Source organism: Anser cygnoides, chromosome 1 (assembly GCF_040182565.1).
Source record: "Anser cygnoides isolate HZ-2024a breed goose chromosome 1, Taihu_goose_T2T_genome, whole genome shotgun sequence".
NCBI classification, from domain to species: Eukaryota; Metazoa; Chordata; class Aves; order Anseriformes; family Anatidae; genus Anser; species Anser cygnoides.
Window position 1 is genome coordinate 132,698,173 of NC_089873.1, and position 26,070 is coordinate 132,724,242.

General features: G+C 38.1%; 1 protein-coding gene across 4 annotated transcripts; it reads right to left on the reverse strand.

Moving 5' to 3' along the window:
- Positions 1-4,537: 4,537 nt before the first annotated feature.
- MSL3 (MSL complex subunit 3) lies at positions 4,538-25,704 on the reverse strand. 4 transcript variants are annotated; one of them, XM_048066808.2, is made up of 14 exons: positions 24,564-24,692; positions 24,106-24,213; positions 23,199-23,281; positions 22,544-22,639; positions 21,886-21,986; positions 20,960-21,048; positions 19,991-20,113; positions 19,394-19,554; positions 17,314-17,472; positions 16,612-16,874; positions 16,128-16,237; positions 15,840-15,939; positions 15,373-15,457; positions 4,538-5,459 (listed from the first exon to the last, which is right to left on the reverse strand). In XM_048066808.2, exons 2-14 carry the CDS (start codon positions 24,136-24,138, stop codon positions 5,360-5,362), a joined length of 1,503 nt encoding a protein of 500 aa, XP_047922765.1. In that variant the 5' UTR covers positions 24,139-24,213; positions 24,564-24,692; the 3' UTR covers positions 4,538-5,359. The 4 variants fall into 4 exon arrangements, with proteins under 4 accessions (XP_047922765.1, XP_013046964.2, XP_047922766.1 ...); XM_013191510.3 differs by lacking the exons at positions 24,106-24,213; positions 24,564-24,692 and adding an exon at positions 24,989-25,704; XM_048066809.2 differs by lacking the exons at positions 24,106-24,213; positions 24,564-24,692 and adding an exon at positions 24,498-24,538.
- Between the last annotated feature and the right edge of the window lie 366 nt (positions 25,705-26,070).

Sequence of the window (26,070 nt, forward strand, 5' to 3'; positions counted from 1 at the left end):
AGTATCTTGTGTTAGAAAACGTTATTCTCAAATCAAAATCAGTCATTTCTAGCATCAAAATGGCAGAGAACTTACCCCACTCCTCAGCAGATACTTTTAAAGGCCTGTATTCATGGCCAGATTTATTAATTTGCATCTCATGAATTTGTTCATTTCCTTTTTAATGATGTTATCCACTTCACATGATGTGATCAACCAACTGACATCCAGGAGGAACAACATGCACTTTTTTGTTTTTTGAAAACAGATTTCTCCTTTTCATCTTTGGATACGTGTTTATACTCCACTGATTTTATTCAGCTTGCAATAATCCTTAGCCTTAATGCAAAAAAGTCAGCTGCTATATGAATTAGAAAGGCGAAATACATAATGCATGCAATAGAGAGGATGCATTGAGTTAGATCTTAGTAAGCATCTGCATCTGCCACTCAGTCATTGCTAATAGCATTTTCCCAAGGCAATATATATTCCATTTTTTTTTATTATTTTTAAAGCACCAAAATTGAAGTAGAAACTGCACTGGTAGTGTTTCTATAGTATACGTCTCTGTCTGTTTTAGTACCTGTATTCACTAATTTCATACAGAAAAATGGTGGAGCCATACAAGAAGTTGACAATCCCTCCAAATTCACTGTGTCATAAACAAGTGGGAAAAAATGACTGTAAACAGATCCAGACTGTGCTGATTATGGTCAAACACATCAAGAAAGTGACATACTATCAAGAACCATTGTTCCAAGGAAGCTCATTACACTGAGATGCATTTACATAGAAAAGTAAGTAATTAACTCAGCTTGTCAACACAATTAATTGCAACCACCTCACACCACAAAGGAGATTCTACAGTACACAGGAACACAGCACAAAAAATATACTTCCTGATGCATTTGAGCTAAGTATACTTACATCGTGACTATCTGGCATTTTCTCCTCGAATTTAGAAAGCAGGATTTATATACTCAAGTGAAAGCTTGCCATTTAGCTCTGCTAATAGGTCAAGGAGTTAAAAGTGATCAAACACACGAGGCCAGAAGTTAAGATCCAGGCAGCTGCCCAAGTTTTGTGCAGCTAACTACCACAATAAAGGTTTGACGTGAGACTAAGCTAACGATAAATACACACTGCTGCCTTTCCCCCGCCTTGAAAAGCTGGTGTTTCCACTCCTGTACACATGCTTTTGAGAACACATTTATGACTTCAGAGGACATTTATGACTCCAGAGAAACAACAGAATTTTTCAAAAACTTAAGATTTTACATATCTGTATATATTTTAACTCCAATAACCAGCTCCCTGGTGTATTTCCCAAATACCTTGATAACACTTATGATTCAGACATGAAATAACAGCAATGGCTTTTTATTTCCAGTCAGCTTTCTATTTCCTCTTGTGAGTGCAGATGCTCAACATAACAAAGAGCAAGGTCGTCCTGCAGCACTGCATGACAAGTTCACACTGAACATTTAAGACTTGAGGACATGGCCACAAGTTGTGCCTGGGGAGAGTCAGATTAGATATCAGGGAAAACTTTTTCTCTCAAAGAGCGGTCAGGCCATGGAACGGCCTACCCAGGGAGGTGGTGGAGTCACCATCCCTGGCAGTGTTCAAGAAGCACCTGGACAAGGTGTTATGAGATATGATTTAGTAGCTTAGTGGGTAGTATTGGTGATAGGAGGACGGTTGGACTAGATGATCTTGTAGGTCCTTTCCAAACTTCTGTTTCTATGATTCTGTCAGACAGAACAGCTGACCACACCCATGCCGTTGGCCCACCCCAAACGCAGACTGAAACCCTAACATCTGCCATGAGCTTTCTTCCAGAACCGGACATAAAGCATACTTCAGAATAGCACCCAGTCACATGGGCCTTGGTCACCTTGGCAGAATAGGATGCTAGGCAAAAGCCTGAGCTTTGGAACAGAGCTATCTATTCAACAGAGTTTGAAAACCCTCACTGTAGTACCAAGATGAAAGGCAATGCAGCAACTCTAGATTGTGCATGTGAAAGAACGTGTTTTTTGAAGCCCAATCGGATGAAAATAAAATCTAAAATTAGGAATAAGCACAAAAAAATTAAAGTTATATTATGTTAAGTTTCTTTGGCAATCTGAAAAGACTTAATATATTCATTTCCATACTTCTGTGACCCAGCATCGTTACCCAGATACCTTGATGCCAACTAAGTCAGAACAAGTACTGGAATTAGTAGTATTTGTGCAGACCAAGCACCTCAGGTACTTACACTGGCGATGTGCTTCAAGGTGCCACATCAGCTGCATTACCTGCTTTTGTTTCTAGGCTGTTATTATTCTATTCTTCCCCCAGGAACAGTCAGCTAGCTGTATTCACAACCCTACACCATACTTCAAGTTGATGCAGCCTACTCTTGAAGGCAAGTGCAAGGGCTTGCCTTCAAAGAAGAAGATTTACCAGCGGAATTATGCCCTGTAATTACACTGGTGTAACTTCCTTGAGTTACACAAACAAAATATCCCATTTGGAACCAGGGCACGTGAGTTATGCAGAACAGCTACACCAGTGTAAACCATTGCTGTTCGTCAACCTGCTTTCTCGGCTAAGCTCCTCCTCTGCAGGAGACTGCCGCTGAAGTCTGCTGGCAGACTTTCTCATGTGAACAGTCCCGAGCCTGCTTCAGTCAGGTTCTCACATTTCTTCAGCACACTTAAGCCATTTTGACTGAATCGGGTTAGAAAGCATTGATATGAGTAGCTCTACGAGCAGCGAACAGTGAATGGCAAACAGCTAAGTGCAAAAACCTCTTTCATCTGTTCAGATAGATATGAATCCCATAAAAAAAAATCTGATCAATCAAGGACATTCAAAGAGGTACAGAAGAACACCAGCAGTACAGCTATACTATGAAGCTTCTCCTAGCCACATAAGACTTTGGATACATCAACATGAATTTTATGTAGAAACTTGCAAGTATACCCATATTTGAAGACTAACAAGAACTACCTTCTTTCCCAATCTGGTTCAAATTTTTGGAAGTGTGTTGCACAGCCTCCAGTTTAAGAACAGGTATAAAAACAAGAAATTAGTGAAAGAACAGTAACAGTAAAGAAGGGGACTGTCAAAGATTTATATTACTGTAAGTGAATATATAAATCTAAACTTGTTTTTAATTTCAGAGATACTGTCCTGGGAAGTCAGGATAATTGGAAGTGGCAAGAAGTGCAAATGGGTGCTGCTTTTGAAATAAAAAATTGTTGTTATGAGAGCAAAACAGTTTGTAGAAAGGTATCCAGTAGCAGCTCCAAGAGAATTTTACCATAAAGTTTGTTCACATCAAGAATACACTAACTAGACCTTCAGGATTTTCTGCCCCCCCCTCAAGTCTTTCGATAATCATCATGGCCTATACCAATGAGTCCATAATAACAGTACTAATAACCACTGCATGCAGAAGCAGTCATTCTAAAAGTTAAACGTAGTCACACAATTACATTTAAACTCTTCGTAACTTGCCTTGTACTCAGATACCAAGAGTGGAACAAAAATACATTTGCCATATTATACACACTGACATTCCTGCAACAGAACAGATTAAGGATGCAGTTTCAGGCAGTATTCCAAGATGGATGTCTTATTAGATTGTCACCGGTATTTTGTTGAATCATCTTCATACAAGACTGAGGTCTAAGCCTAGAATGAAACATTTTCAGGAAGTGGATTTGAATCTGCTAGATTCAAAACTTCTGAAATTTGAGGAAGACTAAAGCCTACATTTTTTTGGTACTACAAAAATGCAATTAAAAAGAGTACTACTAAACACTAGTCTTTAGAAATAACAATCACCATATCTGCTTGCATCCATGCCAAACATTTGTTTAGCAACCATTAAGTTCAACAGACTCTTTACAAAAGCTTTTCTAAAGTGCAGAGCCTAAATTGCTAAAACTGAAGTAATCCCTAGCTTCTCAGTTCAAAAGCTTTAATGTACACCCTGAAAAGCAAGTGAAATTGAGTGTCAACAGCAGGTTTCAGATTTGCTTTGACCTCTTAGACTACACTTGCCATTTACATTTCAAAGATGATTCCTCACAACTACTGGTTTCTGCAAATCGAGAAGGAATATTTTGTCTTATACATTATAAAAAGTGTTCTAAAACAAGTTTTCTGAACAAGGAAGGATAACAGTGATTAATGCAGTGGTCTATAAGCCTAGAGTCCAGTTTTCTGCCCAGTGCCTGTCTTGACAAAGAAGAAAATGCTGAAGCCCAGAGTCCTATGTTGTGGACAAGGTTTGTGATAATTGAAATATCCTTGTCTCAAACGTTAAGTTCTACTGAATGTGTTGTCAGAATGCTAGGAAGTCAGTTCTGGGTTAATTCTTATTTCCAGAACTAAAGTGTTAAAGAATGCCTCCTTAGACAGTTTCAAAGTCTGTAGAAGAAGTCAGTGATACAGAAAGGGCTTCCCTCCCTGTTGTTGATACTCCCACCTCATTCTACGCATAATCTCAAAAGTATTAATCAAGCCCAAACAAGACATTTTAGACAGTCAAAACCACACATTTAAACAGCAACCACTGTATACTTTATTAAGAAAAGAAGTGTTTGCCAGTTAAACTGCCATCACTTTATTGACTTCTCCACTTACTTGTAGAAAATCTGTTCTTTCATAATGGCTCTGGAATCATTTATAGCCAGGTAAATGTTGAAGCACTGGCACGGCTCTCCTTGGAACTCTGACAGCCTTACCATGGCAAGAACTAGAGACATCTTTGCAAAACGCAAAGTAAGCAACACATCTTTCATTCAAGCAAAGTCATTCTTGAGACAGATGTCACACAAGCCAAACAGCAGAAAAAAATCCTTTAACTTAAGCAATCTTTTCTATCATGACAGTTTCACAAAACGAAGTGCAATTTGTAAGATAAAAATCCGTAAGATAGCAGTTATGCATTCTCTTCACGTAACTGTGTAGTCAAGTCTTACTACTCAGGCTGGGGAGGGTCGAGCTAAAATGAAACAGCATGATGTTTTATCTTCATGAAAATGTCCTGTTGCTAATGCATCTGCTTTTCCCTCCCTTCCTTTTTAGTAGTTCTATGCAGTCCTATGCATTAGAAGTCAGAGTGGGCTTCTTCATTCATTGGTTCGTTGGGAGTTGGGTTTATATTCAATCCTCTAAGCAATTCAGAAGATAGTCTATACGCATCTGAAAAGAAGTTCCTCATTCGTTTTAAGTAATCCAACCATCAGAGAAGATATCCCCCTATTACTTCACCTCTGAAAGTTGTTTCAATTCTTTGTTCATCTTCATCTTGTAGCCACGTGGCAGAACAGCATTGTCATGGGCTACATATAGTAGGATTTAATCTTTATTAACAGCTTCAATAGATTGCCCGGGGATTTTTAGTACTGTAGTAGGCTTCACATGCAGCTACATAAGCAGATTCTGGGAAGAAATCATCATGGTATTCTGCTAAAAACCTAAGAAAGCACACACACAAAAACAGAACATGAAACATTTGAGAGAAGCAATTTTCAAATCAATTTTTAAGCTCAGCAAAACCATAAATTGCAAATTACAAATTATTAGTTTGAAATCTGTCATACAAAAGGGTTGTCCTATTTTTTATTTATTTACAAGTTTTGCAGAGTGAGAAACAAATCATTCTCAAATCCAAGTGAATGAAAAAATTTTGCTCAAGCTCCATAAAAGAAATCCACACTTTGTATTCTTTTCTGAGCATAGCTTTTAAGAACTGCGAGACAAAAAAGTGGGAAGATGCTTCTGCAACAGTTCTGTCAGTCACCTGTTCAACATACTATTCTCAGTTACTTTAAAAAAACAGGAATTTCAGTTATCACCACATCAGTATCTTATGCAAATGGCCACTAACCATTAAGTCAAACCATACCTTTTAAGGTAAGTAGAACTATGATTTGTTCTTCCACAGGTTTGTGCATTTAGGGTCTCCATCCTTCTAGTGTGTCTGATTTAAATGCATCTCTCAGACAAATAGTACCTTTTGTAAATCCAGTTCCCTCATTTCAAATTTCTCCAACCTGCCCTTCAAACATTATTCCCACAGCAACACAGACAATATTTTAACATGTTCTGTTCTTCTAAGATACAACTCCTTCTCTGGTTAAGTATAGAAAATGAAAAACACTGTTGCTACTAACAGCAGCAGAACAGCTAAAATGATTATAACCATCCTACTCTGTATACAGAGCTGTGTTATACAAATGGGGGTTAAAGGCCAAAACAGCTCTGAAACCCTGAAGTACATGATCAAACTTGACTTCAGGAAAAAGAGACCTTCAGAAATACCTGGATGTTAAAGATCAGCATCAGTAAAAATAGCAGAATGTTAGCTACATGTTCTCTGAGTTAGTGTAGGAAGCAATGGAAACAGGGAACAATGTGATCTCCAGAATCTGGTTTCTTCCAAGAACCACTGGCTAGGGAGGTGACTTACCTATCGGAAGCTAAAAATCCTAGCTTTGCATAACCAGCTCTGGACATAAGTCCAAATTAGAAAACAACTAACAACTATACAGGTAAGTACAATTAAAACCAGTGTTTCTCCAACCTCATTTGCAGTTAGGCTGTCTAAACTAGGCATGTCTTTTGATCTTAAGAAAACCACAGCATCAAAGAACACCGACAAGACTCTCTACAAAAAGGCAAGCAAAATTTAAAGCAGGAATAAATTAATTGCTGAGAACTCATACAAAAAGCACAAAAAAAAACATAGGAAAAAAGATAGACTCTAACACACACACACCCCAGTCCTTGTACTTAGACATGGCCACCAAACAATTGCAAAAGTAGAAGGACACCTGATGATATCCTACTAATTCTAGGAAAAACAATGAGAAACACAAGCTTTTTAGAACAAGTCAATTATTTGATGTGCCACCATTTGTTAAGAAAGCACTTTGTCAACACCCCCCATACTTGTTTGCTTCCTAAAAGTTCTGTAATTAACTCCGTAGAGGGACCTAGGCTGGTTTCTGATGTGAAACATTTCAGGCTTAAAGACATGCAAGTATATTGATTGTCCAGCAGTTCACTTCCAGAAGATCAAATGGCAGTCTGTTTTTGTTTTTTTTAAACCATCACCCAAGGAATTAACTAGAAAAGACTCCATTACACGACCCATAACAGCATCTAACCAAGAACCTGATTTCTGGCAATATTCAACTGGTATAGGTACTTTCAAAAAGGGAGAAAGATCTCTCTTGTACTTAAAGCAAGGATCCAACTGCCTCTGCCACAAACTGACACCACATAAACTATCATAATAAATGAGTACTAGCTAAGTTAAAGTTACACACATAGGATTGCATGAATGAAGATTGTGTGATAAATACTTCAGCATTTATAAGTATTCATACTGTGCTAGTTTCTCATTGTTTCCAATAGCAGCTTTGACCTTTATTTTAATAGCACAAAGCAAAAACGATTACATAATTCAGTTTGGGGAGATCATTTTGAAAAAACTACCGGAAATATTCTGCTAAACCAAAAAAAAATATCTTTAATATTACAGCATTGTTACAGCTGCATTATTCTAACTTCCTATTCACAGAATTAAAGGCATTAAATAGACAAAAAAACAGCAGTGAAATATTTTTCCCCTGAAGGAACAAGAGACAGTCAACCAACGCAGCAAACAAACTAAGTGCTGAATCCAAAATTGTTAAACTTTGGCAAGAGAGTAGGCCAGAAAAAAAAAAATAACTTTACACTTTCCTGGAATTTAAAAAAAAAAAAAAGACAAATCTAGATCAGAGCCACCAATATTTGACTAACACACTGAACCGTACTAAGTGATATTCTAGCCCAAGTCATTAAAAACATTCACCACCTTCTTTTCCGGGCTTACCATGCCATAAATTGCTCTAATACTTAGTAAAATGATTCTTTCATGAGATGCAGAGGTATTCCTTAGAAAGTGATCCATAAACACACAAGAACAATTCACACAATCAGATCCTCCTTCTAATCACAGAAGCACATTGTTCATTTGCACCACACAAACACACATTCCTTACTCTAGCAAAACAACCAAGCTGGTGGCTTTCTATTGATGAAGTGACTGCATCAGTTAAAGGAAGGCCAATCGACGTCATCTACCTGGACCTTTAACGTGGTCCCACGTGACATCCTGGTCTCCAAATTGGAGAGAGATGGATTTGATGGGTGGACTATTCAGTGGATAAGGAATTGGCTTGAAGGTTGCAAGTCCAAGTGCAAGGTACTGCACCTGGGCCGAGGCAATCCTAAACAGGAGTACAGACTGGGAGAAGAACTCACAGAGACCAGACCTGCAGAGAAAGGCTTGGGAGTTCTTGTGGATGAAAAGCTTGACATGAGCTGGCACTGTGCGCTTGTAGACCAGCAGGCCAACTGCGTCCTGGGCTGCACTAAAAGAGGAATGGTCAGCAGGGCAAGGGAGGGGATTGTCCCCCTCTGCTCTGCCCTTGTGAGGCCCCACTTGGACTGCTGTGTCCAGGCCTGGGGCCCCCAGCACAAAAAGGATGTGGAGCTGTTACAGCGGATCCAGAGGAGGGCCAAAAAGATGATCAAGGGGCTGGAGCACCTCTCCTATGAAGATAGGCTGAGAGAGCTGGGGCTGTTCAGCCTACAGAAGAGAAAGCTTCAGGGTGACCTCACTGCAACCTTTCAGTATTTGAAGGGGACTTATAAAAAAGATGGAAACTCTTTGCTCAATCAGATATTGACAGGACAAGAGGGAATGGCTTTCAACTAAAAGAGCAGAGATTTAGATTAGAGATTAGGAGAAAATTCTTCACTCAGAGGGGGGTGAGGTGCTGGCGCAGGTTGCCCAGAGAAGCTGTGGATGCCCCATCCCTGGAAGTGTTGAAGGCCAGGTTGGATGGGGCCTTGGGCAACCTGATCTAGTGGGTTGCATCCCTAGCCAGGGGACTGGAACTAGGTGATCTGTGAGGTCCCTTCCAACCCCAGCCATTCTGTGATTACTACAAAAGAGTACTGAAATTAGAGTAATTTAGAAGTTCATAAAATTTTGTGATTAACTGCCATAATCTCTGATTGTAATTAGCTACAAATTATTTCCTAGGTTTTTTGGGGGGTTGGAATGAAGGGAGTGTGATAAGGCTTGAAACTTAAGAGACTTGAGTCTAACTTTTAACATACTGAGACTGCACAAGACTAAGATAAGCAACAAATGGAATTGAATTATTAATTCTTCATTAACACACGTTCTGACTTTGAGAGAGAAACAGTGACTGCAAACTACAGAGGCTGATCAAATTTTAGTGTCATTGAGCAATGTTCTCTAAAACATAGTACCAAAGTGCTAGATTTTATGAGGGATTATGTTAAGTGTAGGTAATGGGAAACAGGTTTGTTCTCTCTTAAAGATTTCCTGATATTTGCTTAAGATCAGTCATAAACAGCAGCTTCGTGCAAGATAAAGGTGAGAGGTTTTAGCAGAGATGCTTGTGGCATACCTCCAACTCAAGGAAAAAAAAAGGCAGCCAGAACGCATGCAGTCTAACGATGTATACCTCACTGTTCTTAATATAATAGCTGTGAAAAGCAAAATACACCAGAGCTGGCAGATACAAATTACTTTCTGTAGAGAAGTGGTACAAAACAGGCAAGAGAACACAAGGTCAGCTTCTGTCCCTATCCCCTGTCTACCTGTACAAAAAAGCAGTCAAAAAAAGCCCTTCTGAAGCTGCTTTCTATTCATGCTGCATCATAGCGCAGAAAGCTGGCACAGAAATATTAGGAGTCTCAAAACTCGTAACTACTGGATATTTCATTAATGCCTTGCCCTTAGAAAAGCTGAAACAGCACAAAGATCAATTACACTGGCACCTGCAAGCTGCGAGCCAAGATTTCAAAACAGAGGGAGCTATACCAACTTAGCAAGCAATGTTCTGGTACAGATCTGAAAACATACTGCTATTTAGCTATTCAGAAATTGTTTATTTGTCCCCTTACAAATCTGACATAAAAATCAGTCACCTGTTGCATCATTATCGCCTTTTACATTTATATACTTTTTAAAGAGCTTGTATGCTTACACCTGAGCAGTGAAACTGCTTACTAGTGACGGTTTTGAGACACACAGTGCACACAAGCTTCCTCATATCTAAGACCACGTGCTTTTCTCTGGACAAGCATCCACAAAAAACACATTCACAGTTAAACCTCATGCTCAGAACATAGAGGAAACGTGGCATAATGCTGCTATTTCCCTCTCTACCACAGATTTCTAGAGAAGCAACACTTCAGAAAGGACTTGAGGAGATGGAGGTAAGAAAAACAGGCACACAGTCAACCTTATGTTCTGGTCTTCAAATGCAGCAGTCTACACGTAGCAAGCTTACCTCAGGTGACTCTAAAGCAATAGCCTCACAAACGTACCGCCATCTGGGCTGTGAGTTATGCAGGCAGATCCACCAGGAAGAGGTATAGAACTAGCATCGTCCACATTAAATAGCCACTTGGCATGTATGTCAGGAACATTTCTCAGCAAGGTCACTGAATTAATATGAGCTTTAAGAGCATCATCTGGTAGCAAAAATGTCCTTCTCTTGGCAGTCTTAGTACAGCTTACTACTTTTAAGTTTCTGCATGAAGAAAACGACTCTTCTGGATGTCAGCTGTCACCACACAAACTAAGGGACTGCCTGAAAAGTACGAACATCCTGAAGAAAGGAAAACCTTAAAGGACAACCTCAGCTATAAAGGTATGATATAAACACACATGACACACAGCACAGAGCAGAAACTAAGTATATTCAAGAAGGTAACATCTTGCACACTTTTCCACAGCTCTGGCTTGTAGAAGGTAAGCAGAACCTCCAATAAGCAGTCTGAGCTAGATACTGTTTTGAAAGACAAATGAAAGGCAATTGTAATGATCTATCCAAATGAATTTGCTGAAAGAGCATGATGGGTCCTAAAACTGAGTCACCTTTTCAAAAGAAATGTCATTTTCAGATTACAAAACTATCTCCTCTCCACGACTACTACTGAAAGGCAGGACTTTAAGCCTAAAAGGCTTAGTTTCAAAGGCGTATGCTACCACCTGCCTCCCTACTCCCTCCAATTGCTAGGCATGTCTCCATCTGGAAGGCTGCTCAGGCAAGTTTTGAATGTTAATTCTGATATCCAGTGTTTCAAGAAACCATCAGGTTTGTTTTGTTGACTGGACTCCTGTCACTCACCCACATACAATATTCCTTTTTTTTTTCCTCTCCATTCTCAGGAAGTTGCAAATAACCTTTAATTAATTGCACATTAGCACAGACTAGTGGTCATAATTCACCACTGCAATTAAGTGTAAGATAACTATACTCAAAAAAATGTTGAGATATCAAAACCATAGATCTACTTCCTAAGGTTACTTCAAACAACTTGCAATCTTTCTAACACATTTTATCACTGCAGTCCTCTATAATTTGGTCACTGTCTGATTTGGCTCCCTCCTCATAAAATACTCAATACTGAAGGTACTTTTCTATCTATGGAACAGATTTGCACAATAGGTAAAAGCTGTAAAATATCAGAAATAAAAATGAAAGCTGAAATGAAAGAGACAACTTACAGGATACGCTGAGTTTGAAAGATCAGTGGGTTTCAACAAAACCAAAGTATTTAACTATTAAGGATGTATTTTTCTATCACCTAAAAAATACATATTAGACTCACCTTGACAACTGTATTAGAAATATTAAAAGCATTTTAAGAATGTAATTGTTCATTTACTCACTGTTCTTTATTTCAGGAAACCAGAAACATCTATGCCTTTCTGAACCATGAACTACATTGCCTGAAATTACCTAAAAGAATACTGGTCTTGCTGTTCTAAAAAGGACAGGTTATATTCTCCTAGCTCTTAACTACACACTGTTGGTCAATAGCCCTGAGATGACAGTTTTCCAAGTCAAGGCTGTATTCAAATCAATGGAAAGAGGAAAGCAAGAAGTGGCATATTCTTGCCTATGGTTACTCATCACTTAAGCAGCTCCTGGAGGCAGGCTAGGCACTTCAAAATAAGGAGAGGTCATACGTAATACAGTACATACAATGTTTTATTAAAAACATGGCTGAAATTATGGAGTTGGTTAAAAGGCAATACTTTTACCTCAAAAATTATGAACTCGCAGGAAGATTTAATCAGGTACCCTTTGCGAGGAAAATTACCAGTTAGTAGGCACCAGTTACTGTGCTAGCTTCCACTGTTTGGTCCTGAAGTCTAAATTGAAAGTGGAAGTGAAATTTACTGAAAATAACTGGCAAGTCAGTTGCTAAACTCTATTTCAGACTAGTGTTCTTCTGCAGACACTATGAATTATTTCAGGACTACACAATTTGACATGAAGACTAAGAGGTTTTCACTTAATTTGAAAAGCTAGTTTTCTTTACTTCTGCAAATTCCGCAATTGAGAAATAAATGTTCATGTTCTCCATGCAGAAATTTTGATTATGTATGCTTGTAAAAGGCTGCACAAAGGGTACAGCTTCTATTTAATATGAAACTCAAAGATATATTTAATACATTCCTTTAAAAAAAAAAAAAGCTGTCTGGAAAACTGAGATCAATCTTGTCTAGCAGCAATCTGAGGCATGACTGGAAAATATTACCCATGTAGCATTTCAAAGTGAATTTAATACATTTATCAAGCACTGAGTAAACTCAATAAAACAAGCTTCCAGACAAAATGGTGTATTAAACAAGTCTCAGTTTCTAAGCCTGCACGAGATTAATAGTGTAAATGTTAAATGAAACTGTAAATTTCAGCCATATAATCATAATTCAAAATTCAAAATTAAATCAGTAGCTATGCCAAAACTAAATCAGTTGTGTATCATATTAAAGTTTTAGAAGTGAATAAACTACTTTCGTCAGAGTACTCTACCTAGAATTCAAAGATGGTTCAGGAACAGTTTTATTAATTTTAACAGACAGCTTCAATCCCTTTTCTGCTATTAGAAAAATAAATAAAAGTAGAGTGCTTCAGCTTGTCACTCCAGAGCAATTCACAGTAAAAAATTAGGTAGTCTGAAGTAAACTACCTAATGCATACAGACTGTGTAAAATAGTTCTGAGGTTTCAAAAAGTAAGCCAGAACAGAATTGATACAAAATATTCTTAATAAACATCAATTCATCCTTTCATTCCCAAAAAGGAAAAAGACAGATTGTGAAATTTGAGGAAAAAATTTTACAAGATACCACCTCAGCCTCAAGTTTTCACTTGTGATGAGAAACAGATAAAGCAGAAATACTTCTGCAATAAAAGTCAAGTCTGAATGAGTTTCCAGAAAATTTAGTTATTTGAGCACTTTCAGATAGATATGGGACATAAAAATAAATACCCAAATGAAATACATTCTAAAGCATCACGAAAACATGTAAAAAAAATAATTTGCATTGGCTTCTATGCAATTTATATGAATATACAGAAGCACAATACAGTAATAAGAGTTAAAGAGTATTTGTGAGGAACCTATATAAGATTGAACGTTTCCTACAGCTTCCTACTGTAATTTGGAATTTCTTTCAGGAAGGTTCTCAACTTGACAATTTCTGACAAAGCTACAGAAATCATAATTATAGAAAACAAACAAGAAGAACATTAGCAAAACATCCGTTACATTGGCCTAGAAAGCACTAAGAAAATATGCATAATCTCAAATATTTTGTTATACCGGATAAGCAATATCCAGACTATGCTTGCTTGGGGAGGAGCTGTAGTGGGGTCATTTTGGTTTAGTTGTAGCCTGGTCTTAAGCAATGAATGCCCCATAGTACCAGAGCACAATTTCAGTTCAATTTTTTCCAAAAAGGAATCCAGCTTGTGTACTGAGACCACTCTGCAATGCAACATAAAGGTACAGTAAGCGGGAACTACTGGGAGATTTGCTTCAAAAGCAGTCTTATCTGACCTAAATATACTGGTCTGGAAACAACTTTTTTTTTTTTTTTTCCTAATTATAGGTATCTAGACATTTCAACAAGATGGTCACATGGAAGAGTGAAACACATGGACACCAACCCCCACGATTCAGTGATTCCATGACACTACTACCAGAAATTTTAGTTTAATCACTCCCCCACTTGGACGCAGAGTTATGTTTCCTCCCTCATCCCCATTCCACCTCAGCTTATCTGTATAACGGGTATAAAGAAAAAGCATTTAAGACATTAAAGAGTTAAGACCTGCTCTGATACAGTAGAATCAGAACAGGAAGGTGTCTGAAAAACTGATTTGATCCACAGCAAGTTAAACATCCTAAATCATATTCACTTCAAGCAAAAATACCTAGTACCTGCCTTCCAACAGTAAGTGCTAATGCTGTCCCACTTAGCATAAAAACATTTTGAATACTAGTAAGGATCTGACAGAATAGAAATATAAAAAGGGATCAGTAAAACTTGAAAATGAATTAATTCAAGAGAAAATTTCTGTATTGTAGAAACTTTGACATTTGAAATATCTTTAATTTTCAATAAACAATTAAAAATAAAAGCACTTTAAAGTTTTTGTATGGACAATCCGCACTCCTTGATCTAATAAAACTTTTGATATGCTAATGACAGATTACTTTTCATTATGTAGCTGTTTTGAGGTATCTGACCAATGTTAAGTTACAAGTTCCATGTTTGTTGGAACCATTTTTTGTTTAACGTTTACAATGCTTTCTTACAAGTTTTCCTTGGCAATTTTTTTTTTCCTGTGTTGATGCAGTATGCAGTGCCGCATTAGACATATAAACTACAACTACAGTGCAGAGATACTAACTAGAGTACTGACAAAGTGGATCATGATGCAGGTATGACTGTATTATCTCCAGCTGTAGAGTTACTGTGGTCAGAAGAGTTTAAGTACCCCTACAAGCCACTACAACGTGTAACAGAGGAACCCTTTGGTTTAAAAGCTGGACTAGGGCAGACTTTTCTGGGGAAAAAAAAAAAAAACAACATACCAACCACCACCACACTACCATCATGTGTAACAGGTTTTAAAACACAAGGTTTTCTCCCTGCTAACACTGATGCAACATCAAAACTCTCAGATAATGCTCTCGAGCAATGCAGGGTTTGTGTTTCTTCATAAAACGTGCTTCTTAGCATTCTCAGCAAAATCAGACTTGTCACTCTATACTTTCTATCACACAAGCTTTTATACTTCAGTTCTCTACCAATGTTTAGTAAAGCTTTAAGCAGAGTTTGGATTCCCTTCAATTTGGATTCCAGAAGTTTAATTTTATCATATTCATTTCTGTAACCGCAAGAACATCTTCTAAAAATCCCTCATAATTCCAGAACACTTAAATCTATGTAACAATGCAATCACTGCTGTGGTAGATTGTGTCACATTACCTCAGAAACATTTCAAAGTGTTTTACTAAAGCCTTTAGGTTTTTGTCAGGAAAGCACATCTTCCCCAGTATTTCTGGTAGCTTTACTGTAAAAAAGAAAAATAATGTTTACACATTTTATCTAATATAAAGAAAAGAAGAAAGCAAGAATATCTTTTCACTGCAGCCTCCACTACTCCTTACAAGATGTTCAGTGATTTTCCAGAAGCTTCACTGTAACAAACAAGCTCAGAAAGTGAATGCTGTCTGCTTTAATGTTTCATAGTGTAGTGGAAGCAATGCTTATTTACATGTTTTGTTTTTGTAAATCAAGTAAAGCTAACTGAATTTATGAACAACCTTTTAAGAATTTTAAAGAGATTAAAATATACATTTCTCCAAAAATAAAACTGTGATAAAGCGAACAGACAATCACACAGATACTGCCACAGAAAACAAATAAGCCATTTTGATTCCAGAGCAGTTTACCAAACATCCGTAGCAAATGTTGAGATCCATAGATATATGATGGAGGTGGTGGTTGATCGCTTGGTGGATAATTCTCTGGCATCAGTTTCCAGGACAAAACCTAAACATAAAAAAATGAAAATACTGGTTATGAAATCAGTATAGCATCATAATTAATTCAGTCTATACAGAACTTCAAAATAATAGGTGAAATAAATAATCTAAACACCTTTTCCTGTGTAGGCCTACTCTGAGGGCCACAGTATCTTTAATCATTGAAAGAACGACAGTAGCATAAAGTTCTCTTACCTCATTCAATTCATTGTTTCTTCTACCTTCAAAGCCAGTAAAAACCGCACTCCCCTCTTTGCTAGGAGTCAAAGTTATAGGTGAAGATGATCCACTATGGACAGGGGTCTCTTCAAAAGGGAAGCAAAAAAACAAATAAATTTATTAAATAATCTCTTTTGTGGAACTATAAGACATTAAAAGGCAACTAAGGCCTGCTGATAAAACATTTAAAGTCTTAAAATACTGTAATTCAGCAAATGCTATCCTAAAGTAGGCTCACAGATATCCTGTGAGTAGACTCAAGTAGCTCCTTGAATTCCGTTGGGAAATACAGCAAAGTATTGTATTTCTCCCTCTGGTATACAACTTCAGAGATAAATAATTGATACAATAAGTAATGAATTCCCACTTCGATCATTCAGTTCCCAGTCCACACAACATTAAGAAAAAGGACAGGACTTAAAATCTTGTTTAGAGTAACAACTTTAAAAGCAACACCTACTTTTTTCCAGGTGCAAGAAGAGCTTTGGCATAGAAGCTGGGGTGTCAAGATGCCGCCGCTTCGGCTGTGGGGAAGCACTACTTTCTGACAACCTGTCACAGTTAGAGGTATGGCGTGTAGAACGTCTCAGGGACTGCAGAATTTCAGGCTCAGCTTTTCGCCTTTTTGGTGTGGCTGGCTCCCCTGCTGGAGGCTGGCTGTCTGTTGACTGAGGTGTTGGTGGGTTCAGTAGAGGAGGACTTGGGGAAAGCTCCTCCTGATTTCTAGGAAATAAAGGCAACTTTACAGAACTGAGGAGGTCAGATGCTCTTTCCTTAAAACAGCAAGTTTCACAAATCCTCTTAAATACTTATTCAAATTAGTATTCCCCCAAGAACAAGCAAAGTAATGCAACCTTCTTTCAAGTGTTGTTTTCCCAAAGAATATTCATTTGCAAATTTAAAGGTTAGTGAGCATAAACTTACATTTTGATGCAATTTTATGTCACAAAGTTGCAGAATAGCTCCACACCAGTCAGTAGAAACACTTCTTTGGAGTTAATCAGATTGAATTCAGGCAAGCAATTCACACAGAAGTCGAATGTTTTATCAAAACAATTTTTAAGTCAAAGCATATGAGAAACCACAGTATTCTAAATGTATAACCACTTATTATTGCATTTTCCTCAGATAAGCAGTATTAGACTCTTTATACCCAACCTACCTGTTAGTATTTGTTGAGTTTTCTTTGATGGGAAGAAAGAATTTTGATGAAGTCACCTTCTTAAATTGAGCTTGCTCATAAGGATAGAGCAAAATTAATGGAAGTGTGAAGTCAAAGGTTATTCTCAGCCCATCAACCATCTCTTTACATAGCTCAACACTACAGGGAAAGAAAGATTATGAATTTCAATTTTCAATTTCATTTGCACACCAAAATTTTCAGTGTAGTTTTTAGGAAATTCCTCTTAAATACAGATCACTAACATCTTAACTATGATATGCTCATTTCTTCGCTATGTAATAATCCTTTAAAAGCATACGTGAAAAGACAATGATTCCTGTTTGTAACTTCATTCATACAAGTGCAAACTTTAGACAGTCTGCTTAATGAACTCAAAATTATACAATTGTTCTATTACTATTTCCTGGATTAATAAAATCCACTTTACAGTAAAGTCAGTCAGATGTTTTCCACATAAGCAGTGTTTTTTTCCAAGTTTACTGTGCTCAAATAGAAGAGTCACCTGTCAGAAAAACAGTTAGTATTTAAGTAGATTGAATGCCTGACTAAAAGCCTTATACAGAATTTGACCTATAGTAGCTAAGATGCAGTTAAGGCTGTGCTTAAGACATCTGCAGTGAGTAAACAAAATTGATACATATACATTGGAGATCAGCTTCCCGTGGCCTGCTCCTGGTAACTGAAGTATTACATTTAGAGGCTACTAGGAATTTCTGCTTTAGGCTTGTGTAAAACACTCACGGTGTTAGGTGCTGGGCAGACGCAGTGGTACAAGAAACTAGAAATGGGTGCAGTCCACCTGCAACACCTCTAACCTCCATGAAGGCAATCACTTCTCAGGTCTCAAGTACATATATGTGTATGGCAGCATCAAATAATGTTATCAAAGCAATCCACATTATAAAGTCTATACCCCCCATTACACCCTCTTTAAGATTTTTGTTTTTAAAGGCAAAAGCAGACACTATATTGGGTCAGGGCAGCACCATGTGCAGAAATTCAATCACATTTTAAAAGGTCAGTTACCTTCTACGCAAAAAGGGCAACACAATAAAGTTGTCTGCTCAATCTCTCCTACTTAATGGATCACTGAAATTACAATCATTTTCCCTATTAAAGCATCTTCTTTATTGAGGAAGTTGCAAAAACATACACCTTTAAAAATCATAACATACACACAACCTTTTGGTCATGTTTCTCATGTCTCATCTCAATTCTCATTGGGGAGATTAATTACACTTTCCTTCTTTCTAATATATAATCTGTTAAGTAATGAATGACACCAAATAAAATGAAACACATCAGCTAAAATATTGCAGGGAATAGCATAATTATGCAGCGCTGAAATAAATCTTGACTTATGTTCTATTTTTGGAAATTAAATAAAATGGAAAATATAGTATAGACTGTATACATAAAATACAAAAAATACAGTATAGACTTGCATAAAAGAGCAGCATCATCTAACATTGAGAACCTTTACCACAAAAAAAAAAAAAGCAAGGTTATCGTTGCATTTGTAGCTTGGTAGGAGACTATACAGCTCATCTGAGAAAACATACTAAGATGTAATCAATTTTAATAAACAGGATTGGTACTACTACACATATTGTTTCCTTGCATTTTGACTCTAGGATTCAAGATCATATGTCATTAAAATAGATCACCTCCATTTGGAGTTCTCTACTATAAACGTTTGTGTAAAATGTTTATAAAATTTGAACCTGTTCAGTTATATTTCAACAGGAATTCTCCTATCAGATATTCTCCCAGTGCTCAAAAAATTCTTAGAACAGACAACAGCCACACATTGTTCCAAAACAGGTCACCGTATCTACAAAAACGTACGTGACAAAAGGGGATATTGATGCTTTTGTGTATCTCCTTCACTGATAAATTGTCAGCGCTATTGTCCTTTAGATATTCATCAAATATTTTACTCCCAATGAAGGGACATACATCACAGTTTAAACTTACAAAAATGAACAGCCTTCAGACAGAGCATGAAATGCAAGTTTGTTCTTCTTGTGACAACAGCACTGGGCTAAAGATTACTTACTTCTTCTCTGGTGGCACATAATGAATATTCATATTAGCATGTGGAGTCATCTGATGATGCCGAGACCTTTCATTGGCTGAAAAAGCGGCATTAATAGCAAAATGTTTCACATATGACTCCAGGATGGTTATTATATTTGTCTGGCAAGGAAGCTTCACCAGCTGAAAAAGAAACAAACTGATGTCTTATAGAAATAATTAAGAAGTGTAACAATCTAAAACAGGAGCTAATGAGTTTAGTAAGACTCTACTGCATAAACTTCAGGAGTTATCATTTTCAACCTGTAAACTACATTTTTGATCAATCATTTATGAATATTTGTAGAAAACAAGGTAAACAAGTGTACTCTACTTTATTTTCAGCTTTAAAGAGCAACTTGCACTCCAAAACACAACTAGGTATTGCAATGTTACAACCTTCAATACAATGACAACTCACTATTTTAACTATAGAGAAGTCTGCTCCTCAAAACTTTTTATTCTTCCTTATGTTGTCTAAAGTAACCTTTGCAATAAAGCTCAGAAGAGGGGTTGTTATATGCAAGAAGTATTTTTGACCGACCCCACGCATATTCATTTCATAGCTTTTATTTCATACCCGTTTTCTTCTATTAATATAGTAACAGTCTTCCTCAAGCTTCTTTTTCAAGACTTCAGGAATTTCAATGTTTATTGCTCTTTCTTCCATGTCCCTTTTTGTATGAGTGTCTTGTTCTTCTTTCTACAACAGACCAGTGAAAGAAATGATATATTGCTTGTGCTTATTAAGTAATACAATAACCAGGATACAATATAAAAACGAGGTTTTGTTATGCAAAAATAAAAGCGTTTTTATTAAAATATATTTTTTGTATGTACAGTACAATATAAAAATATTACTTTTGTATGTACAGTAACTGTTTTAAGTGTATGCTACTCTTACTGTAAGCAATTTAACAATATAGTTTTCATGTCATCTAGAAATTCAGTTTTTAAAATTTGTTTTTAATTTAGCATTCACTTAAGCATTTAATACAAAAGAACAAACAGGAACTTGTTAGGTTTTGCTACTTCAGATCACCTCCATTGTACTAGTTTGATTCTACAGACCTTCAGAACAACTATTTACCCTGTACTTCTTTTTGCTAATGTAGAGTAGAGAAAGATGTTTTTTCTTGAAGTCAGCTTTCTACATTTAAGACCAGAGTCGAGAGGCCCATTTCACAGTAAAATACAAAAACCAGAAAGATCCTACTGCTATGTCCAACCTGAGTAAGGTAAGATTTTATAGCACCTATAAACATGGTAATCTAGTTTGCTAAGTTTTCTTCACATAAGCCTTACACGTCAAAAGAGAGGAAAAGAAGCAAATGTGTATTGTTTGATCAATGTCTTATTCTTGTAGAATTTTGGTATTTTCTTTAACTTCCAAAAACTCAGCTACAGTAGGCACTAGGAGTGAGAAAAATATGCATTTTAATTCCGGCTAAATAACCAACTGTGGCCTATATTTAATCTATTTAAACTTTTCCAGTGTTTTATATACTGATTTTTAAATTCTATTAACTTAAGGAAGCCATGAATATACCATTTCTGTCCTATCTTCTATGTCACTGTCTTCACTTTTTATTTCTTCATCTGTTCCTTCATCACTGTCATCAGAAGAACTACTTATAGCTGCGTAAAAGAGATTTCAGATATTTATCTCACACTATCACATTGCACAGAGGTTCAGGCCAAACAATTTCAGGCCTAAATTAAAAAAAATAACAACTTGTTATATTTAATTCGACTAGAATTATTCATTCTTATTAAACACACAAGTAGTATTTACAGCACAGTATCAACTTTTTGAATATGGAAGACGGTAAGTTTAAAGGAAGTATTCTTGTATCCTTTCTATTGATGTACACTCACAGATAATTTCTATTTTTATTGTACTTTAGTACTAAACAAGGTGTTAATGCATTAACTATTCAATTGGCAGCTTTGGATATGTGCAGCAACTGTTACCACTATGTACATCAGTTAAGTGCAAAAGGTCCTGCTAGCTTTCAAGCTACACAGAGAAGTGCCATGAAATCAAAAGAGGTGGTTTAGGAGTGAAATAAGTCAGTCAGACTGGGAGGGAAAAAAAATCCCCCCCCAAATATATAGAAACGTTAGAAAGGAAAGCATCTCGTTTGCTAACACCAAACAAGAAAACTGTGGGCTTCTTGCACCTACTACTACTACAATAAACAAAGCAGAACTGAACTCTGATATCACCAATTGGAATACTTTTGTTGAGGTGACATGAGGAAAAGCCTCTGGAAAACAAAAAAAAAAAAGGAGACGGATTAAGAGAAACTTAACATTAAACATTACGCTCACTCTTCAGACAACTGCTTTGGTATAGTTCCAATCAGGGCATGACACTCATGTCACCCTACTAGCAAGTTACAGCACTCACTGTACCCCTAGCACAAAGTTAAAGGCATCACACCAGTTACTAAAGAACGAAAACAAGCTCACAGTTCTCGCTACTCTCGTCATTTTCCTCAGCAGGAAGGCTTTTTAATACAGAGTCAACACCAGGCAACCTGCAACGTCTCTTCTTTCTTCCTTTTCTTCTCCTATAGAGGATAAAATGGTTCACTTAAACTTGGCTAATTTCATTTAATTTGTTTATCCTACCTAATGACATTACATATAAATGCACAGGAAATGTATGTTTGGGTTATTTTCATTAATTAACATTGAAATAATTTGGATAATGCTTATTTTAGAGTGGATACCTTAATGTCCGTACATTACCTCATATTTGTGTTCCCAGGCAGATCCTCAAGCCATGTCCAACCACTATTAGATTATTGCCTTTGGCTGCAAAATACCTCAGGCTTTCCTAAATTATTGTTCAAGTACATTTCTTTTGGAAGATGTAAATTAAGCCTGTACACGGGCATTTCACAGCAACACTTAAGAGTAACATACAGTTACTAAATGTGTTAGTCATTTAGAGTGTTGTTTAATAATAACATGTAACTACCTAATTATGAATGTACTGACTGTATTAAGTAGATATTCACCACCGACAGTGTGAACTTAGAGACCAAAATCACTTGTAGACACCTGAATGTAGCTGTTTGAATATGAATCTCTTATTTATCTTGAGACCAAAAAGATTTCTTACATGCGAGCCACAGCCTTCCGTGCCAATTTACGTTGTAATCTGCGATTTTCGTCTGTATCACGAAGAACATGATCTTCAGCTGCCCATCTATCCCAGCTAAAGATTGGTAAAAAGAAAAATATCACTGGCTCAAAATATATTCCATTCATTATTATTGCTGAATTACTATACATTAAACCTAAAAGGTAGTATTTCAATAACATTCAGATCAACTTTGAGTTGCATGCTTCTGTATTCACATGGCTTCAACTCTCATGTTGCTATCTAAAAGCTCTCAAACCTTGACATAACACGACAGCATTTGTAGCACCAACACATGCTAGAAATCACAGTCAGAGACTGCACTCATGTACTGACCTTGATAAGCAAACAGTCTAGGCCTAGATCTAACAATACACAAAATCCTTTTTTTAATGAAAAACCTAGGTGCCACAGGTATATGCCAAAGACAGATATTCCGTAAAATTTAAACTCAAGACCATCAAACTGATCCATTGATATTTATAGATAAAAGGCAATGAAACATGAGAAAGCATATTAAAGGCATTCACAAACCAAACATACCTAATGTCCTTTGATATTCTGGGTAACATCTTTCTTTGCAAAATAAAATGGAAGAAATGGGAGAACTAAAATTGTGCATACGGGTTCTTACCTTCTATTCCAACCATTAAAATGGATCAGATATTCTGGAATCTTTCTGCCTTTCTCATCTTTTCCGACAATAATATCAACAATCTGAAACAAATAGCGAATAGCATGTATTAAAAGGCGTGACAAAAAGTGAGCTTTCTAGCATTTAGGGAATTTATGCACACAGAAAAGAAAAAAAAACGTTAATTTGCATAAATTAAATACACCTAGACTTTTGCCATTGAGTATTTATATGAGCAGAAGATATGGATTATACTCAAGGTGAGAAAAGAAGCTTTTTTCTTGAGCGCTTCTCAAACAAAGGACTGCCATCTTTATCGTGTCCTCAAAAGTCAATACTTTCAAAACACAGATGCAAAACAATGCAGTATCACAATAGGAACGTGCAGATATACCACATGTGGGCAAATAACATTTTCTGCTGAGTGCTCTCTCTTCAGGTCCTCAAAGCAGGAGAAAACATAGTGCTATATGTAAATCTCAAAACAATGTTCTCTTGAACACGTGACCTGGCCAACAAATATTAAAATGTCTTGTAAACATCTGAGCCTTTGTTTCTTCTTCTTTCACCCCTGTACCACTGTCCTCTTTAGCACATGCACATAGAAGTTTATTTTGACCAAATCACGATGAGGGTAAGTAGAATCAAAAACCATGATTCTTGCTAATGGCATTTTCTGACCAACAGTTTGGGCAAGAGCTCTTTCTTTATCTTTTTCCCAGTGGAAAGATACACAGATGCAGTACTCTTGCTCTCCCTCTTCCCAGGGAACAGGGATTCAACTTTAAAAAAGACGCCGAGACAGCCAGTCTGAAAGAGCCTGCACCTCAAAAGAAAAAGGTATTTCACAATAGATCATTAAGAAGACAATCAGGACCAGTAAAAACAAAGCACTCAGTGGGTGTACCATATCTTCAGGCACAGCCAGCAGTTGGGCCATGGGAACGTTCAACCTGAAAGCCCGTAACTTAAGAATTGTTGAGCCAGATGGAGCCGAGGGCAGCTTGCTGGAGCTCTGTGCATTTAGAAGTAAAGAAGAGGCACTAGTGACTTTTTTGCACACAGGTTACCAGCCAAAACATAGGCCTACATGTGCAAACAAAAGGGCTGATCAAAACATTACAAGAAGGTGGAGATCCTGATCAAACGTTTAAAAAAAAAAAAGGTATGCCACTAAAAAAACTGAAGCAAATGTATGAATTTGGACTGGAATACAGTTGAAATCTATGTTTTTGTCCCTCAGAGGCGAGGGAACTCAAACCAAACAAGCAAACAGAACTGTGTTTACAGGTTCCGTACAGCTCACTTCGGCTTGTAAAAGTGAGTTCACGTCCCACCGGCACCCCGAAACCACACAACGCTTACATCAAGCTCTACAACCAGTATTGTTACTGGGCACAACAGGCCCAAGTGCGCAGGCGGGAGGAGGAAGCGGCCGCAGAAAAGCGTCGCCTGGGGCCCGGCCGCGGCCAAGGCAGCAGCGCCCACCCACCGCCCGCGGGGCCGGGTGGCGCCTCCCTGTGCCAGCGGGCCGGGCTCCGCTCCTCCCTTCCCGCGGCCAGCAGCCGCTCCCTTCCCGCACCTAGCGCCGGTGGCGGCAGGGCCGCCTGGTCAACCCCCTCCCTTCCCTCCCGCTCCTCCCCCGGCCCCCGAGCGGGCGCGCACCCGGAAGGCGGGCGGCGGGGGCGCGCAGCGCGGCGGCAGGGGAACGTTAACGGCCGCCAACGGCCCCGCCTCCCCGCGGCGGGGGCGGGGGCAGGAGGAAGGGAGGGCGCCGCGCGGCGGGTCACCTTGGCATCATAGAGCACTTTGGCCTTGGTGGGGTCGGGCTCGAAGCAGAGAACTCTCTCCCCCCGGTGGAACTTAAATTTCATTCCCCGCGAGGTCATTTGTTCATCATGGCGCAAAGGAGAGGCGCCCCGCCCCGCCCGCCGGGGAGGTGCCGCTGACGGGCCCGCCTCTGCCTTCCCCTCTCCTCCCTTCCATTTCCCTCCCCTCTTCTCACTCCCGTCAGGCGGTGGCCGTGGCCGCGAGCCCGGCTCCCTTAAGCAAACAACCGTCCCGTGCCCCCAAGATGGCAATTTATCCATCGTAACCTCCCTCGAGGCTCGTTTTCCTCTCTGTTCCTCAGCCTTCCTACGAGAAAACAAACTAGAAAACAAATAGGATCGGGGACTAGGAACTTGGTTAGCCAGAGCTCGATTTATCTTTCCGATGTTCAATTTCGCGTTCTCGGAGTCTTGAGCAGGATGCAAATAGTGGAAAAAAAAATCAATTCACATTTTTCCAGCTCACAGACTTTTCTGCTGATCGATGCTTGGAAGGGTCTGGGGCTCAGTCACGAGAATACTGTAATTTCTCACACAATGTTGCTACATGCTCCCTCAGGCCGTTGCAGTTTTGATGCTAATTCTTTATTTCTGATTTACATGAGGCCATAGCAGACTCAGGAGACCTAGCTAACGCAGCCTTTGCAGGAAGACTGATTAATTTGTGATCACTTAGCATTTCTGAAGCTCCTTTTCTGTAAAAGCTGATCAGGAGGAGCATGACTAAACAGAGAAAGGTCTGTCCCACTGAGCATGTGCTAGTCCAACCACTCACTGTCTGGTGCTAGTGCAAGAGAGGTTTAAATCCTCTTTTCTTCCAGTGCCTGAGGCTGATAACAAAGCTGGAGGCTGGCAGAAATGCCAACAGGGAGCTGTTAGTGTATTACCAGGCAGTTTTCAAAGGAAAAGGGTGATAGAGGATATCCAGAGAATGAGATTCTGTGAGGATTACTGCTCCCCTATGGAAGCAGTGCTAAATTTCTTACGATTCAAAATTTAGATATTTTCCATACTGGGAAAAAAAATAGGAACTTGTTGGTAAG